Source organism: Balaenoptera musculus, chromosome 17, assembly GCF_009873245.2.
Source record: "Balaenoptera musculus isolate JJ_BM4_2016_0621 chromosome 17, mBalMus1.pri.v3, whole genome shotgun sequence".
NCBI lineage: Eukaryota > Metazoa > Chordata > Mammalia > Artiodactyla > Balaenopteridae > Balaenoptera > Balaenoptera musculus.
Genome location: NC_045801.1, coordinates 37,378,762 through 37,394,362, shown reverse-complemented (window position 1 = coordinate 37,394,362; position 15,601 = coordinate 37,378,762). Strand labels below are relative to the sequence as shown.

The following is a 15,601-nucleotide window of genomic DNA, read 5'->3' as shown; positions in this document are numbered from 1 at the left end:
GGAAGTCTCAAAATTCTATTTAACGCAAAAATCAATTTCCCAAGGACATATGCAATATGAGAGTACTTATATTTTTCCCAAACCACCCTGCATATATTACATATTATATATTATCACATATCACATATTATATATAGTATATATTATATATAAACTATATATATGACATATGTGTAAGTTAATATGGGTGTAAAATATTAAAGGATTGTATCAATATCATAATAGTGATTGACTCTGGGAGAAATGGGCAGTTAGCAGTCAGAGGGGATTTTAGCTTTATCTGTAATATTTTACTTTTCTCCTTAAAAAAAGCAAATATGATAAATTGTTAATTGCCAGTAATTATTGGTTATAATGAAAATATGGATATTCTTTTATTCTTCATAATTTCCTATATTTTTACATTTATTAAATTAATAATAAAGGAAAATTTTATAGGAAGAGGGACAAAAGGCTTTTTAGGTATTTTGGGACCACGGGATATTGATGGGGCAACAATAGGGCAGATATGGGACTAGGGTACAATGGAAATTTGGGGGAATATCCCGTACCAGAAGGCAGAAGAATGTAAGCAGAGCAACAGGTGGTTGCTAAAAATAAATGCTCCTTCTTTTGATATTTTTGACTGGGGTAGTCATATTTCCAAAAAAAGTAGTGGGAATCACTCATCTTTTACTCTTTTTCCAGTATCTCTTCATGCCTGACATATAGGAACTATATTAGCAATCATTCAGCAAATATTTATGAAGGGTCTCTATTGCTCACTGTTAAAGGTATTTTGGATACAGCCGTGTAGAGACATGTAAGAGCCTTGCTCTCTTGTTAGAAAGGGTTTTTATTTGGCCTTTTACTGTATTTTTACCGATGTGAAAATGCACTCAGAGTCTCAACCACCAAAAGAAAGATTTGTTTGTTTGTTTGTTGCTGGGTATTTCCAATATCATATCTTCCATCAATCTCATCTTTCACCTATTGTGCATGAATTAAATATCACACTATACAGCACGGAATTTTTCTGTAATTACATATTATATATTAATTTTGATTCTAAACTTGGTCCTAACTTCTTTGAGTGCTTCATTAATTCCAGGTTTATAAGTGATGTCCAGGAAATTCAAGGGATTATGGAATCACTAAGTGTTAGAGCATAAAGGGATTTTCTAGTAGACATCTCCACCCCCTTGTTTTATAGATGAGCAAGTTTAAATTAGACTCAGCATTTCTTATCTAGCTCTTAAATATTATTTCCTATTTAGATTTGTAAAAATATTATCAGTTTGACTAAATACTTAACATGAAAGCAGATATTCTGCGTTGTGGTGTTTCCCACAATATATTTAATCCTTCATTTTCTCATTATCAGTTTTCTTGTCCTTTTACTCACCATAGGGAATAACTTGTAAAATAATTTGGCTTTTTTTCCATTATATTATATGGTTATATAATGTAACTATGTTCTCATTGAAATATTTATTCATAATTTAAATAATATTAAATAGTTATCATAAGTTGGGTGAAACTTAAAGTTGGATCTATAAAAGTGTGGATGTTGTAGACCACACTCCAGCCTAACCAACCCCCTCCAGATTCACCATCTGATGCAGCTGTATCACAGTTATCATCTGTTGTTTCCCAAGCTGCAATTTCCTCCTCAATTGTGGCTAAAACCCAACATTTGATGATTGTTTTCCACTCAGTTCAACATTGATCTTTGATCCTGAAGCAAACTTAAAAATAACTTTTTTTTTTTTGGCCAAAAATCTGACAAGATTGTATTGGGCGTCATCAGCAGTAACATCAGACTTTATTTCAGTGAATAAAGATGAAACAGCTGCTTTATTGTCCAGCTCAGCACTCATGCATTCAATATAGGATCGTAATGTTTTCCAGCTTTCTCTAACTATAGATATTTTTCTGTGCTTTCTAAATATACTGTGGATATCACTTTGTCAGACACAATATAGAGATTTTCAGCAATTCTCAAAAAAAATTGGATTGTCCATATTAACATGTACCTAATCAGTTTATAGAAGTACTTCCCTAAAATATCATTTTATAAGGATAACTTTTCATTTACTAGTGATCATAATTTTCAAAGTTAATTTTAGTTTTGATTTGCCTCTAACATGTTACCTTTATACTTCTTACTAAAATTTATGTTAAACTTTAATTATTTCCAAGCTCTCTTGGTTTTCGCACAGAATTCTAATTTAAAATTGAAATTGTTAAATGTTCCTGTGTGAGTGTGTGTGAGAGACAGTGACCAAGAGGGAGGGCAAGAGAGATTGATTGATTCATTGATTTAAAATAATAAAGCCCCATGTATAGCATGGGGTATGTAGTCAATTATAATATCTTTGTATGGTGACAGATGATAACTAGACATATCATGGTGATCATTTTGTAATGTACAGAAATATCAAATCACTGTGTCATGCACTTGGAACTAACATAAAGATGTACCTCAATTATACCTCAATTGAAAACAAAATATTTAGACACTGGGGTAAAATGTATCAAAATGCTAATGATGGTTATCTTTGGGTGGATGGGGATTATGGGTGATTATTAACTAAAAAACAATAAAGCCTCAACCACAACATGTGATGGACTTTCTTCAGTGATGCTATGTTTAACCTTCTCTGCTTAAGAAATAGTAAATAATTCAGTTTTTCATTTGACTCTCTCCAGCAGCCTGTGATAGCTGTTCCTCTTGTTATGCCAATTAGCAGAAGGAAGGAGGATGAGGTGTCTGTTGGAAGTGCGCCCTTGGCAAAGCAACAATCATATCAGGCCTCTGAATATGCCAGCAGCCCTATAAAAACAAAAACAATAACAGGTATGTGTCAAGAATTCTAAAGGATCTGTGATTTCACCCTACCTCTAAGCTAAGCAGTTATCCAGGCCATAATTTCGTGAATGCTGCCCAGAGGCACAAGAATCCTGGAATGGAGACAAAGGACTTTATATAATCTATAGCATTAGCGGTTACCGAAGTATTAGCATTTTTTTGTGTCCCTGCCCTAAGCCTAATTCCTACAGGGTGGCACAAAGAGGGCCAAGTGATAACTGTATACAGTGGATTATATTACAGGAGAGGAACCTGAACCTTTATAATGGGTAGAAATTATGCCTGCCATTTTCTCCAGTGGGAGGCCCTATATGTACCTTACAAGATTGTAAGCAAACCTGCTCTTTGTTCAGAAGGAAGACAATATCTTTGTCTTCTGAGGCTGTACACTGTACAGATATCCTTGAAAATAACATTGGGAACAAAGGCATTGACTGCCTCTACTTGTAAGACAGGCAAAAACACAAGAGACCCATGGAGAATCATCTCCCAATAATATCATTATGTTCCTGCTTAAAGTGAATTCTTGCAATCCACCCTACATCTCAATCTTCTTTCCTCCCCCTTCTCTTTGTTAGCTAGATCACCTATGCAAATATAAAACATAAATATTCTTCCATAAAACAATTTCTTTTATTTCCTTTTGTATAATTTAAAAACCCACTTTTTAAAAATTGTTTTATTTATTTAAAAAAAATTTTTTTTAACATCTTTATTGGAGTATAATTGCTTTACAATGGTGTATTAGTTTCTGCTTTATAATAAAGTGAATCAGTTATACATATGCATATGTCCCCATATCTCTTCCCTCTTGCGTCTCCCTCCCTCCCGCCCTCCCTATCCCACCCCTCTAGGTGGTCATAAAGCACGGAGCTGATCTCCCTGTGCTATGCGGCTGCTTCCCACTAGCTATCTGTTTTACATTTGATAGTGTATATATGTCCATGCCACTCTCTCACTTTGTCCCAGCTTACCCTTCTCCCTCCCCATATCCTCAAGTCCATTCTCTAGTAGGTCTGTGTCTTTATTCCCGTCTTGCCCCTAGGTTCTTCATGACCATTTTTTTTTTTTAGATTCCATAGATATGGGTTAGCATACGGTATTTGTTTTTCTCTTTCTGACTTACTTCACTCTGTATGACAGACTCTAGATCCGTCCACCTCACTACAAATAACTCAATTTCGTTTCCTTTTTATGGCTGAGTAATATTCCATTGTATACATGTGCCACATCTTCTTTATCCATTCATCTGTTGATGGACTAAGATCAGGAACAAGACAAGGTTGCCCACTCTCACCACTATTATTCAACATAGTTTTGGAAGTTTTAGCCACAGCAGTCAGAGAAGAAAAAGATACAAAAGGAATCCAAATCGGAAAAAAAGAAGTAAAAAACCCACTTTATGATTTCATTTTAAGTAGTGTTTTAAATTTCTAATGTTTTCCCTTAGATATTCAGCTTTATTCCATATAACTCTTATATCCCCAACCATATTAAAAAAGGTTTTATTTTTTCAGTAACTTGAAAACACTTATTGAATATCTATAATGGGCAAGACTCTGTTGTAAGTAATTTTGAGGGTAGGAATATTAATAAGACATGATCCCTGCCCTTAAGGAATTTAAAGTATGATCATATACACAAGGAAGTTAAAGCTAACATTTGTGGTTTAGAGGAAAAGTTAGTTTCCTTATCATATTTAAAAACAACAACAGTAAAAATGCTAACATACATTTTTGTGGAGTTTTATACATAACTATTATTCTGTGTTCTATTACTTTTCTTAAAATAGGATGTTATGTTTATTTTGTGGAATCATTAGACTTCCACCTGTCAGTATCCACAAGCCTTTTGATATGTTGAGATTTTCTTTACCAATTGATAAAAATGCTTTTGCTTATTTTTTGTATCATAAGAAGATGATCTGTAACTTGTATTGATTTTTTAATATAAAATTAGATATTTCATTTAGATACCATGCTAAGTTTCAGACTTTAGATCTCTTGAACTGGTAGGTTACATAATGGTTTATAAATATCACCTCTTAATAAGATAAAATAAATGTCCACTAAGTTATCAATTGATAAAAATAAGTTTAATTTTATATGATATTAACCACATATTCTGACCTCCTGCTTTACTATTTAGTCCAGTTTTTTAAATCACTCTTGATAATTGATGTAAAGTAATTGTTAAGGATGAGTAAAGATGACAGAAAATACTTATTTAAATGAAATTACATGACAGAACTATGTAGAAAATATCATAGATTTTAGAATGCATTTGCTATGCATGGAGAAGTTTTATAGATAAATTCACATCTCATATTGGTTACCTATCAATTCATGAATGATATCGGTTAATATCTGAGATTTATTTTGCTTTCATATACTTTCCCACTTAATTATAAGAAATTAATATTTTATTTTGAAGAAATTAAGAAAAACCCCAAACATAATTTCTCATCAGTAATTATTACTTTATAGATAATCTAAAAACATAAACACATTATTCTTCTTTTAAAATTTTATTTATTTAGTTTTTAAATTTTATTGGAGTATAGTTGATTTAAAATGTTATATTATTTTCAGGTGTACAGCATAGTGATTCAGTTATACATATACATATATTCATTTTTTTTTAGATTCTTTTCCCATATAGGTTATTACAGAATGTTGAGTACAGTTCCCTGCGCCATACAGTAGGTCCTTGTTGGTTATCTATTTTATATATAGTAGTGTGTGTGTGTGTGTGTGTGTGTGTGTGTGTGTGTGTGTGTGTGTTAATCCCAAGCTCCTGATTTATCCCTCCCCCCCACATTTCCCCTTTGGTAATCATAAGTTTGTTTTTGAAATCTGAGTCTGTTTCTGTTTTGTAAATAAGTTCATTTATATCATTTTTCAAAATTAGATTCCACATATGAGTGATATCATATGATATTTGTCTTTGTCTGTCTGACTTACTTCACTCAGTATGATAATCTCCAGGTCCATCCATGTTGCTGCAAATGGCATTATTTTGTTCTTTTTTATGGCTAATATTCCATTTTAAATATGTACCACATCTTTACCCATTTCTCTATTGATGGACATTTAGGTTGTTTTCATGTCCTTGCTATTGTAAATAGTGCTGCAGTGAACATTGGGGTGCATGTATCTTTTCGAATTATGGTTTTCTCTGGATACATGCCCAGGAATGAGATTTCTGAATCATATGGTATCAGCTCACACTGGTCAGAATGGCCACCATGAAAAAGTCTACAAACAGTAAATGCTGGAGAGGGTGTGGAGAAAGGCAAACGCTGCTACACTGTTGGTAGGAATGTAAATTGGTACAGCCACTATGGAGAACAGTATGGAGGTTCCTTAAAAACTAAAAATAGAACTAACATATGATCCAACAAACAACACATTATTCTTTATTTCAAATTACAAATGTGAACTGTAGTTCTTTGCATTTGAGTTGTGGATATTTGCTTTTTCCGTCTTTAGTGTTTCCCCATCTCTAGAACCCTTAGGTTATATATCCTGTGGGTATTTTCCTTATAGGTGAGGATGTCTATGTATCACCAGATATTTACTCAAGCTAGCATAACAATGAACAGTTATCAAACTGATGCCTGTGCTTGCTTGTTTTTGGACTGTGGGCATTTGTAGAAAGTAAAAATCCCTGGGTATAACATTTCTTCTTTATGACCAATGTATCTTGCCCCTTGGATGCCACCATTTTCACTTCTTTGGAAAGCTTGTTGGTATTGTTCTCTCTTTTCTTGAGAATGCTCTGTACTAATCATTTTCTTTATTTAGAATTATGTTTCAAAATTTTGTTTTATTTTTAATTAGAGTATACAGTTCCTGTTTTAGTTTTAATTTAGAAATGCTTTATGAGTCCTTTGAATTTGTATCTACTTCTAAATGTGGTTATCACTATTTTAATTATTACTTACATTGTATCATAAGCTATAATGAATTTGGTAAGGTATTCGTAGCCTTTCACAAACCTTTTTTCTTGTTGTTTTTTACTTTTACCATCTTAATCTTTTTAAGTGTATAGTTTAATTGTGTTAAGTATACAGATGGTCCCCAACTCATCATGGTTTGACTTACAGATTTTCGACTTTATGATGGTGTGAAAGCAATATGCATTCAGTAGAAGCCATACTTCGAATCTGAATTTTGATCTTTTCCCAGGCTAGTGATATGAGGTGGGATTCTCTGGTGATGCTGGGCAGGGGCAGTGAGCCACAGCTTTCAGTCAACCATGCAACCACGAGGGTAAACAACCAAAACACTCACAACCATACGACCATTTTGTTTTTTACTCTCAGTACAGTATTCAGTAAGTTACATGAGTTATTCAACTACGTGGTATAAAATAGGCTTTGTGTTTGATTATTTTGCCCAACTGTAGGCTAATGTAAGTGTTCTGAGCACATTTAAGGTAGGTTAGGCTAAGCTCTGAAGTTCAGTAGGTTAGGTATATTAAATGCATTTTCAACCTAAGATATTTTCACTTTATGGTGGGTTTATCAGGACATAACCCATTTTAAGTTGAGGAGGATGTGTATTCACATTGTTGTGAAATGCACGTTTTAATTTTTTAACTGAATTTTACAAGTGGAGATATGTGTTAATTTATGCTTGAATTCTTATTAAAATAATTTTTAGTTTTTATATTCTCAACCTAAGGTCCAAAGTTAGTCTTAAGTTCATCGCCAAGTTATGTAGTAGTACTGGCACATGAAGACTGAGGCTTGGCGATATTGCACTGGGCTTGATTTTGCTTTTTAATTATTCATCAAGAAGCAGACATCCTCTTCCAATCTCAATTAACCAATCTTAAGTAGCTGGCTGCAGGGGGAACATGTGCCTGATGACTGGAAATGTGTTGACAGCAGAACAGCGCTATTTCAGTGATATAGGCACGTAGGGCAGGCCAAGCCAGAATAAAAGCATGTTTCACATGAAGATAATGTATTATCACAAAATTCTAAATGATCTTCTAGAGAATCTATATATCCTTCAAAACAAGGAGCCCACTAAAAACTATGACATCTGTTTACCCTATGTTTTGGAAATGTTATGAACATTAAATTGGAACTCTTGATGAAAATGTCTGTAATGGAGATGAAAACTTTAAAAAGCAGGATCCTTCATAAATGATATCTCTTTAAAAAATACTAGCCATTTTTATCTTACATGTTTATATATTACCTCTTAAGTCTAAAGCACTGTAAGTACACAGTTGAAATAATAGAAGGCCTTTTAATTTGACTCCTTAAATAATACCAAGATAATAGTAAATGAAGACCTGATAATTGATGATGTAAATTTTAGTAGATAATGCCACAAATTAAACGTATAGAAGTTTAGCTTCTGACTGTGATGGAGGAACAGGGACTAGATTTATATTCCTGTTGTAAATAACTAATAAACTGGTCAAAATATATGGGAGAACAAAAAAAGTTTCTAGACATTGGACAGTAGGCAGTGCAGTACTGTGATCCCTCATAGAAGGGAAACAAATGAGTTGAGCCCTAGGATTATCCTGGCTTTTTGGCTGAAGGCACATTCCAGACCACAGAGCAGGGTGGGATGTATCAAGCTGAACTCAGCTGTCTTGCTGAATTGAGGTTTAGGGAAGCAAAGGGATTGAAGTATAAGGAGGCAGAGATGACTGGAAATTATGGGGCAGAGTTTCAGAGAGAGAAAGCTATGCAGCAAAAGAGCTTCAGAGATCAGCGATAGATTTCTCCTTGAGTATTTGCTGAATAGTAAGCTGTGCCTGAATAGGATGAGACTCCACAAAGTTGGGTAAAGGATGACCAAGGACCTATGGTCTGAATGATTCCCAGAGCTCACACATGGCTAAAAGGCATTCAGGTTCCCACTGTGCTTAGTTTACAATTCCAACTGACCATTCGGGACATTCAGTAAAGACCCCAAAAAGATGACACCTCAATATTGGAGCTAAACTTTCCATAGAGTAAAGCCTACCTACACTCACCTTAAACACACTTTAAAAAAGCCTCTGAAGAAACCAAAACAGTGAGTGAGTTTACTGCTGGCCAAATGAAGCCCAGTGCTATTAAGAGGAATACAACAAGATCCAGATATGTAACAACTTAAAAGTCACATTGTCAAGCATCCAACCCAAAACTTTTAGAGATGCAAAGAAGCAGGCAACTTTGACAAGGAGGAAAACTAGCAATAGAAATAAACTGAGAAATGACAGATGATAGCATTAGCAGGTATATTAAATACTTGTACATTAAAACAGGTACTATAACTGTTCAGATGTTTGAGGAAAGATGAATACAATTTGGAGAGAAATAGAAGATATAAAAAGGAACCATGCCCAACTCTAGAGATGAAAAATATAATATCTGATATCAGAAACTCACTGGGTGGAATTATCAGGAAAGTAGACATTGCAGAAGAAGAAATAATAAAATTGAAGACATAGCAATAGAAACTTGCCAAATTGAAGCACAAAAAGAATAAAGGGGAAAAATGTACAGAGCTTTAGTGAACTGTCAGATGATAATTAAGGTAGTCACAGTAGATCTCACTAAAAGTTCATATTTGACTAGATACTTGAAGCAGGTGAGGGAGTGAGGCATGTGGATATCTGTAGAAAAATCATGTGGGATTATATGTATGTCTAGGAAATTAGACATACATATAATCCCACATACCCCTTCACTTAATAGTTAAGGAGATTGAGTCTTTAAGAGGTCAAGCAACTTACCCAAGGTTAGAAAATATTTAATGGTACTTTTTACAAATGAAAGTTCCAGGTTATAGTAGTCATTTTGTGATTATTAGCTGCCTCTTTCATTCCTTAATGGCATAGCCAGCCCTAAAATGAGGTCTATGTAAAAATTCCTCTCTAAAACCTAATATATAACCAGCCAACTTCAGAGTGTCTTTTTTTTTTTTTTTTTTTTTAAAGGAATTGTTCTAAATTTTCAGCCCAGTTCCATTGGACTAAGCTAGTTAAGAATTTTGTGTCAGAGCTACCAACTGGATATACCGGGAAACAACTCCCCTCTGTGATGAGCATGGAGGTTCTGCCTGGCTTTAATCGGGTGTCACTTCAGTGGTGCAGTTCCTGGCATAAACTCCAAAGTGAAACACTACTCCTGACATGTTTTTTCTTCCCTGATATGTCCTTAAATATATCCTGGAGTCATTCATGCTTCCAACAAAATTAAATTAAATATTTATGATGTTTCAGATATTTAAAATTTTTGTCCAGCATATGGAAATTCTATTTTATTTAGTTCTCAAAGAGACTTAAATATGAAAAATCCTGAAATTTTAAAAAGCACTTTGTTACTTTGTTTATGTTACAGATAGTGAAAGTTTTCAGACTTCCTTTTTTTTAAAGAATCTTTCTTTTGACAATGAACTTGGGCTATTATGTAGAATATTTCTAATTATGTTTTTTTCCTGACCTGATTTCAAAATATAGTATTTTTAAACTAAGCAAGAAGTCAGTAATTTAACTGTAATTTTTAAGATTGTATTAAGTTTGGCTGAAGATATCAGAAAACCCTCAATAACAGTGATTTAAACAAGATTGAATTTTGTTTTTGAAAATATATGGAAATAATATAATTTATCAAGGACTTGTATCCAAAATATATATGGGACTCTCAAAATTCAATAATTAGAAAACAGACAACCCATTAAAAAATTTAACAAAATTTTTGAACAAGCACTATACCAGTAAAGTTATATGTATGGTAAATAAGCACAGAAAAAGACGCTCAACATCAGTAGTCACCAGGGAAATGAAAATCAAAAGCACAATGAGATACCACTACACACCCTCCAGAACAGACAAATTTAAGAAGACTGACCATACCCAACACTGGTGAGGATATACATCACCTAGAAGTGTCATATACTGCTGGTAGAACTGTAGCATAACAAAGTCACTTAGAAAAACAGTTTGGTAGTCTCTCAAAAAATTAAACATATATCTACTTATGATATCCTTTCAGTATTTACCTAAGAGAAATGAAAGCATGTGTCCATACAAAGACTCATACTTAAATGTTCATAGCGGCTTTTAAAAAAAAAAAACAACAAAAAAACCAAGATTGAATTTTATGTCTCTCATGTGAAAGCTTTGAGTAGGCACCCAGAGGTGTTAAGTTTCTCTAAGATCAGGTACTTTCTTATTCCCCATGTGTGGCCTGTGTTGCCAGGCCTGCCTTATGGTCCACAATGGATGCTTCAGCCATTTATCATATCTGCATTTCGATGAGTGGGAAATGAGTAAAGAGGACTCTTTTATTTCTTTAAATATTATACAGAATTTGCACCCTTCACTTTTGCTTCACTTCTTTTGGCCAGAAACTCATCACATGATCATATGTAGCTATGCAGGGGTCTCAGGATGGTAGTCTCTATTCTTGAAGGCCACACACCTGGCCAAAACGTGTGGCTTTTAACTAAGAAAAAAGGGGAGGATAGATATTAGAGGTTATTTAGCTGTCTTTGCCACAATAACTTAAAATAGAATGTTACAAGCTGAGTTTTAGAAGAGAAATAGGAAATAAACATTTTTCTTTTAGTGGGGATGTCAGAAGACATAGCTGGTAAAAGTATTTTCATGTCTGAGGTGTGGTTTAGGTTTTTCTCAATGAGAGATAACAGGTTTGGGAGTCATCACCGTATGAATTGTAGTCAAAGCCACAGAGTGCATAATCTCTCAGGGATACCATGCACAGCAAGATGAGAAGAAAGCCCAAAATTAAATTCTGAGCAACTTTTCATTAAAGAGTAAGGAGTAGGAGCCAATGGAGAAGATTGAGAAGCTTCATTCTGAGAAGTAGGCAACAAAAGAACGTATGATATATATATATGACACAAATGAAAAGTTTCAAAGAGGGTGTCTAACTGCATGATATGCTGTAAAGTCATCAAGAACAATGAGGCTGAAAAACTTTAATTGGCCAAGGTCAGTTGGCCAGAGGAGCTTTGGTTGTTAGGGGATGAATGGGAGTTGAGCATGTAGGGATAGCCTCTGTATACCACTCTTTCAGGAAATTGGACTGTGCAGAAACTTGGGTATGTCAGTAGTTACAGTGAAGCAAACAGGAGAGAAGAAAAAATTAGAGCAACAGTAAAGTTTGGAATAATTTATATAGTGAGATCACAGGTCAGGTAGAATGTAAGATCTTATAAACAGATATAAGATTTAACAGATAATTGCCACTTCCTCTGAGAGAGAGGTAAGAAGATAAAGTATATACCATTATATGTCAGTTTAGTTAATTTTCTCTCCACAAACAAGTATTTATGCAGGATAAGTATTGTTATCTTTGCACTACTGCAGAGAATGTAAGAGATTAGGAAATGTATAATTTTTTCAAGTCAAGCTCCTTGTTTTTCACATACAACGAATATGTTCCTTATACGAAAACAGGACATGACATTACACTTTACCTTCAGTTTTTTTTTAATCAGTTTAATATATTACTCCAAGTTTGAAATTTCTTCATCTTAAAAAAAAAATCATTCTATCCAAGGCAGTATAACTTGTAGGATGGTTTTTTAAGGAGGGAGATTTCCAATTTTTGCTAGTAATATTTGCTCCTGAAGGCACTGATGTATTTTGGATTCTAACTTTTTAATAATTGTGGATTATAAGTAAAATGGGTCATACCAATATAGTTATCCATCTAAAAATGTTTAAGCAATCCTTAATTTGATTAAGCTTGAATGTTGAGCAGGTATGTTCCTAATTATAGTGTGGAAATAGTATTACTGTACAAGAAATACACTTTTGTGGATTTATGTATATTAGAAGTTGCTCACTTTAATCATGTAGCTTAGCATAAAATTCCATTCCTTTGTGATTAATTAGATATTTAGTTTCATTGGAAAATATTAAAGCATGAGAGTACACACTAATGCATAATATGTAATTGATTTTATTCTCTCAGGAGTAAAATATGGTTTAAAAAACATTTTCCCCTTATGGAATAGAGAAAGGTTTAAAATGCATTGAAGGGGACCTTCATGATGGCAGAGGAGTAAGACGTGGAGATCACCTTCCTCCCCACAACTACATTAGAAATACATCTACATGGAAAACAACTCCTACAGAACACCTACTGAACGCTGGCAGAAGATCTCAGACTTCCCAAAAGGCAAGAAACTCCCCACGTACCTGCTTAGGTGCAAAAGAAAAAAGAAAAAACAGAGACAAAAGAATAAGGATGAGACATGCACCTCTGAGAGGGAGCTGTGAAGGAGGAAAAGTTTCCACACACTAGGAGGCCCCTTCACTGGTGGAGATGGGGAGGTGGGAGGGAGGGAAGCTTCGGAGCCATGGAGGAGAGCTCAGCAACAGGGGTGCAGAGGGCAAAGCGGAGAGATTCCCACACAGGGGATCGGAGCCGACCAGCACTCACCAGCCCGAGAGGGTTGTCTGCTCACCCACCGCTGCAGGCAGGGGCTGGGAGCTGAGGCTCAGGCTTCGGAGGTCAGATCCCAGGGAGAGGACTGGGGTTGGCTGCGTGAACACAGCCCGAAGGGGGCTAGTGCCCCACAGCTAGCTGGCAGGGAGTCTGGGAAAAAGTCTGGACCTGCCTAAGAGGCAAGAGACCATCGTTTCGGGGTGCGCGAGGAGAGGGGATTCAGAGCACCGCCTAAACAAGCTCCAGAGACAGCGTGAGCCACGGCTATCAGCATGGGCAACACAGATAGGCATGAGACACTAAGGCTGCTGCTGCCGCCACCAAGAAGCCTGTGTGCAAGCACGGTCACTGTCCACACCTCCCTGCCCAGGAGCCTGTGCAGCCTGCCACTGCTAGGGTCCCGCAATACAAGGACAACTTCCCCGGGAGAACACATGGCGTGTCTCAGGCTGTTGCAACATCATGCCGACCTCTGCCTCCGCAGGCTCGCCCCGCATTCTGTACCCCTCCCTCCCCCCCAGACTGAGTGACTCAGAGCACCCTAATCAGTTGCTCCTTTAACCCCCTCCTGTCTGGGCAAAGAACAGATGCCAGAGGACTACCTACACGCAGAGGCAGGACCAAATCAAAAGGTGAACCCCAGGAACTGTGCAAACAAAGAAGAGAAAGGGAAATTTCTCCCAGCAGCCTCAGGAGCAGCAGATTAAATCTCCACAATCAACTTGAGGTACCTGCATCTGTGGAATACCTGAATAGACAACGAATTATCCCAAAATTGAGGCAGTGGACTTTGGAGCAACTGTAGACTTGGGGTTTGCTTTCTGCATCTAATTTGTTTCTGGTTTTATGCTTATCTTAATTTAGTATTTAGATCTTATTATCATTGGTAGATTTGTTTATTGATTCAGTTGTTCTCTTCCTTTGTGTGATTTTGTCCGTATAGCTTTGCTTTTACCATTTGTCCTAGGGTTCTGTCAGTTGTGTTTTTTTTTTTTTTTAAGTATACTTTTTAGCACTTGTTATCATTGGTGGATTTGTTTCTTTGGTTTGGTTGTGCTATTCCTTCTTTCCTTTTTTTATTTTTAATTTTTTTATTTTTAATAATATTTATTTTTTATTTTAAATTTTAATAACTTTATTTTATTTCCTTTCTATCTTTTTTTTCCCCCCCTTTCCTTCTGAGCCGTGTGGCTGACAGGGTCTTGGTGTTCTGGCCGGGTGTCAGGCCTGAGCCTCTGAGGTGGGAGAGCCGAGTTCAGGACACCGGTCCACCAGAGACCTCCCCCCTCCACGTAATATCAAACGGCAGAAGCTCTACCAGAGCTCTCCATCTCAACGCTAAGACCCAGCTCCACTCAGCAACCAACAAGCTACAGTGCTGGACACCCTATGCCAAACAATTAGCAAGACAGGAACACAAACCTACCTATTAGAAGAGAGGCTGCCTAAAATCATACTAAGTTCACAGACACCCCAAAACACACCACCGGACGTGGTCCTGCCCACCAGAAATACAAGATCCAGCCTCATCCACCAGAACACAGGTACCAGTCCCCTCCACCAGGAAGCCCACACAACCCACTGAACCAACCTTACCCACTGGGGGCGGACACCAAAAACAGCAGGAACTACGAACCTGCAGCCTGCGAAAAGGAGACCCCAAGCACAGTAACTTAAGCAAAATGACAACACGCAGAAACACACAGCAGATGAAGGAGCAAGATAAAAAACCCACCAGATCAAACAAATGAAGAGGAAATAGGCAGTCCACCTGAAAAAGAATTCAGAGTAATGATAGTAAAGATGATCCAAACTCTCGGAAATAGAATGGAGAAAATACAAGAAACGTTTAACAAGGACCTAGAAGAACTAAAGAGCAAACAAACAATGATGAACAATACAAGAAATGAAATTAAAAATTCTCTGGAAGGAATCAATAGCAGAATAACTGAGGCAGAAGAACAGATAAGTGACCTGGAAGATAAAATAGTGGAAATAAGTACTGCAGAGCGGAATAAAGAAAAAAGAATGAAAACAATACAGGACCGTCTCAGAGACCTCTGGGACAACATTAAATGCACCAACATTCGAATTATAGGGGTCCCAGAAGAAGAAGAGAAAAAGAAAGGGACTGAGAAAATATTTGAAGAGATTATAGTTGACAACTTCCCTAATATGGGAAAGGAAATAGTCAGTCAAGTCCAGGAAGTGCACAGAGTCCCATACAGGATAAATCCAAGGAGAAACATGCCAAGACACATATTAATCAAACTATCAAAAATTAAATACAAAGAAAAAAATATTAAAAGCAG

General features: G+C 35.9%; 1 protein-coding gene across 2 annotated transcripts in view; it reads left to right on the top strand.

The window, feature by feature from the left end:
- VPS13B (vacuolar protein sorting 13 homolog B) overlaps positions 1 to 15,601 on the top strand; it is a 775,748-nt gene that overhangs the window by 321,419 nt on the left and 438,728 nt on the right. For both annotated transcript variants that reach the window (XM_036830846.1, XM_036830848.1), the window contains exon 21: positions 2,692 to 2,839. In XM_036830846.1, coding sequence (XP_036686741.1) covers positions 2,692 to 2,839 — 148 coding nt within the window. The remainder of the gene's footprint in view (positions 1 to 2,691; positions 2,840 to 15,601) is intronic.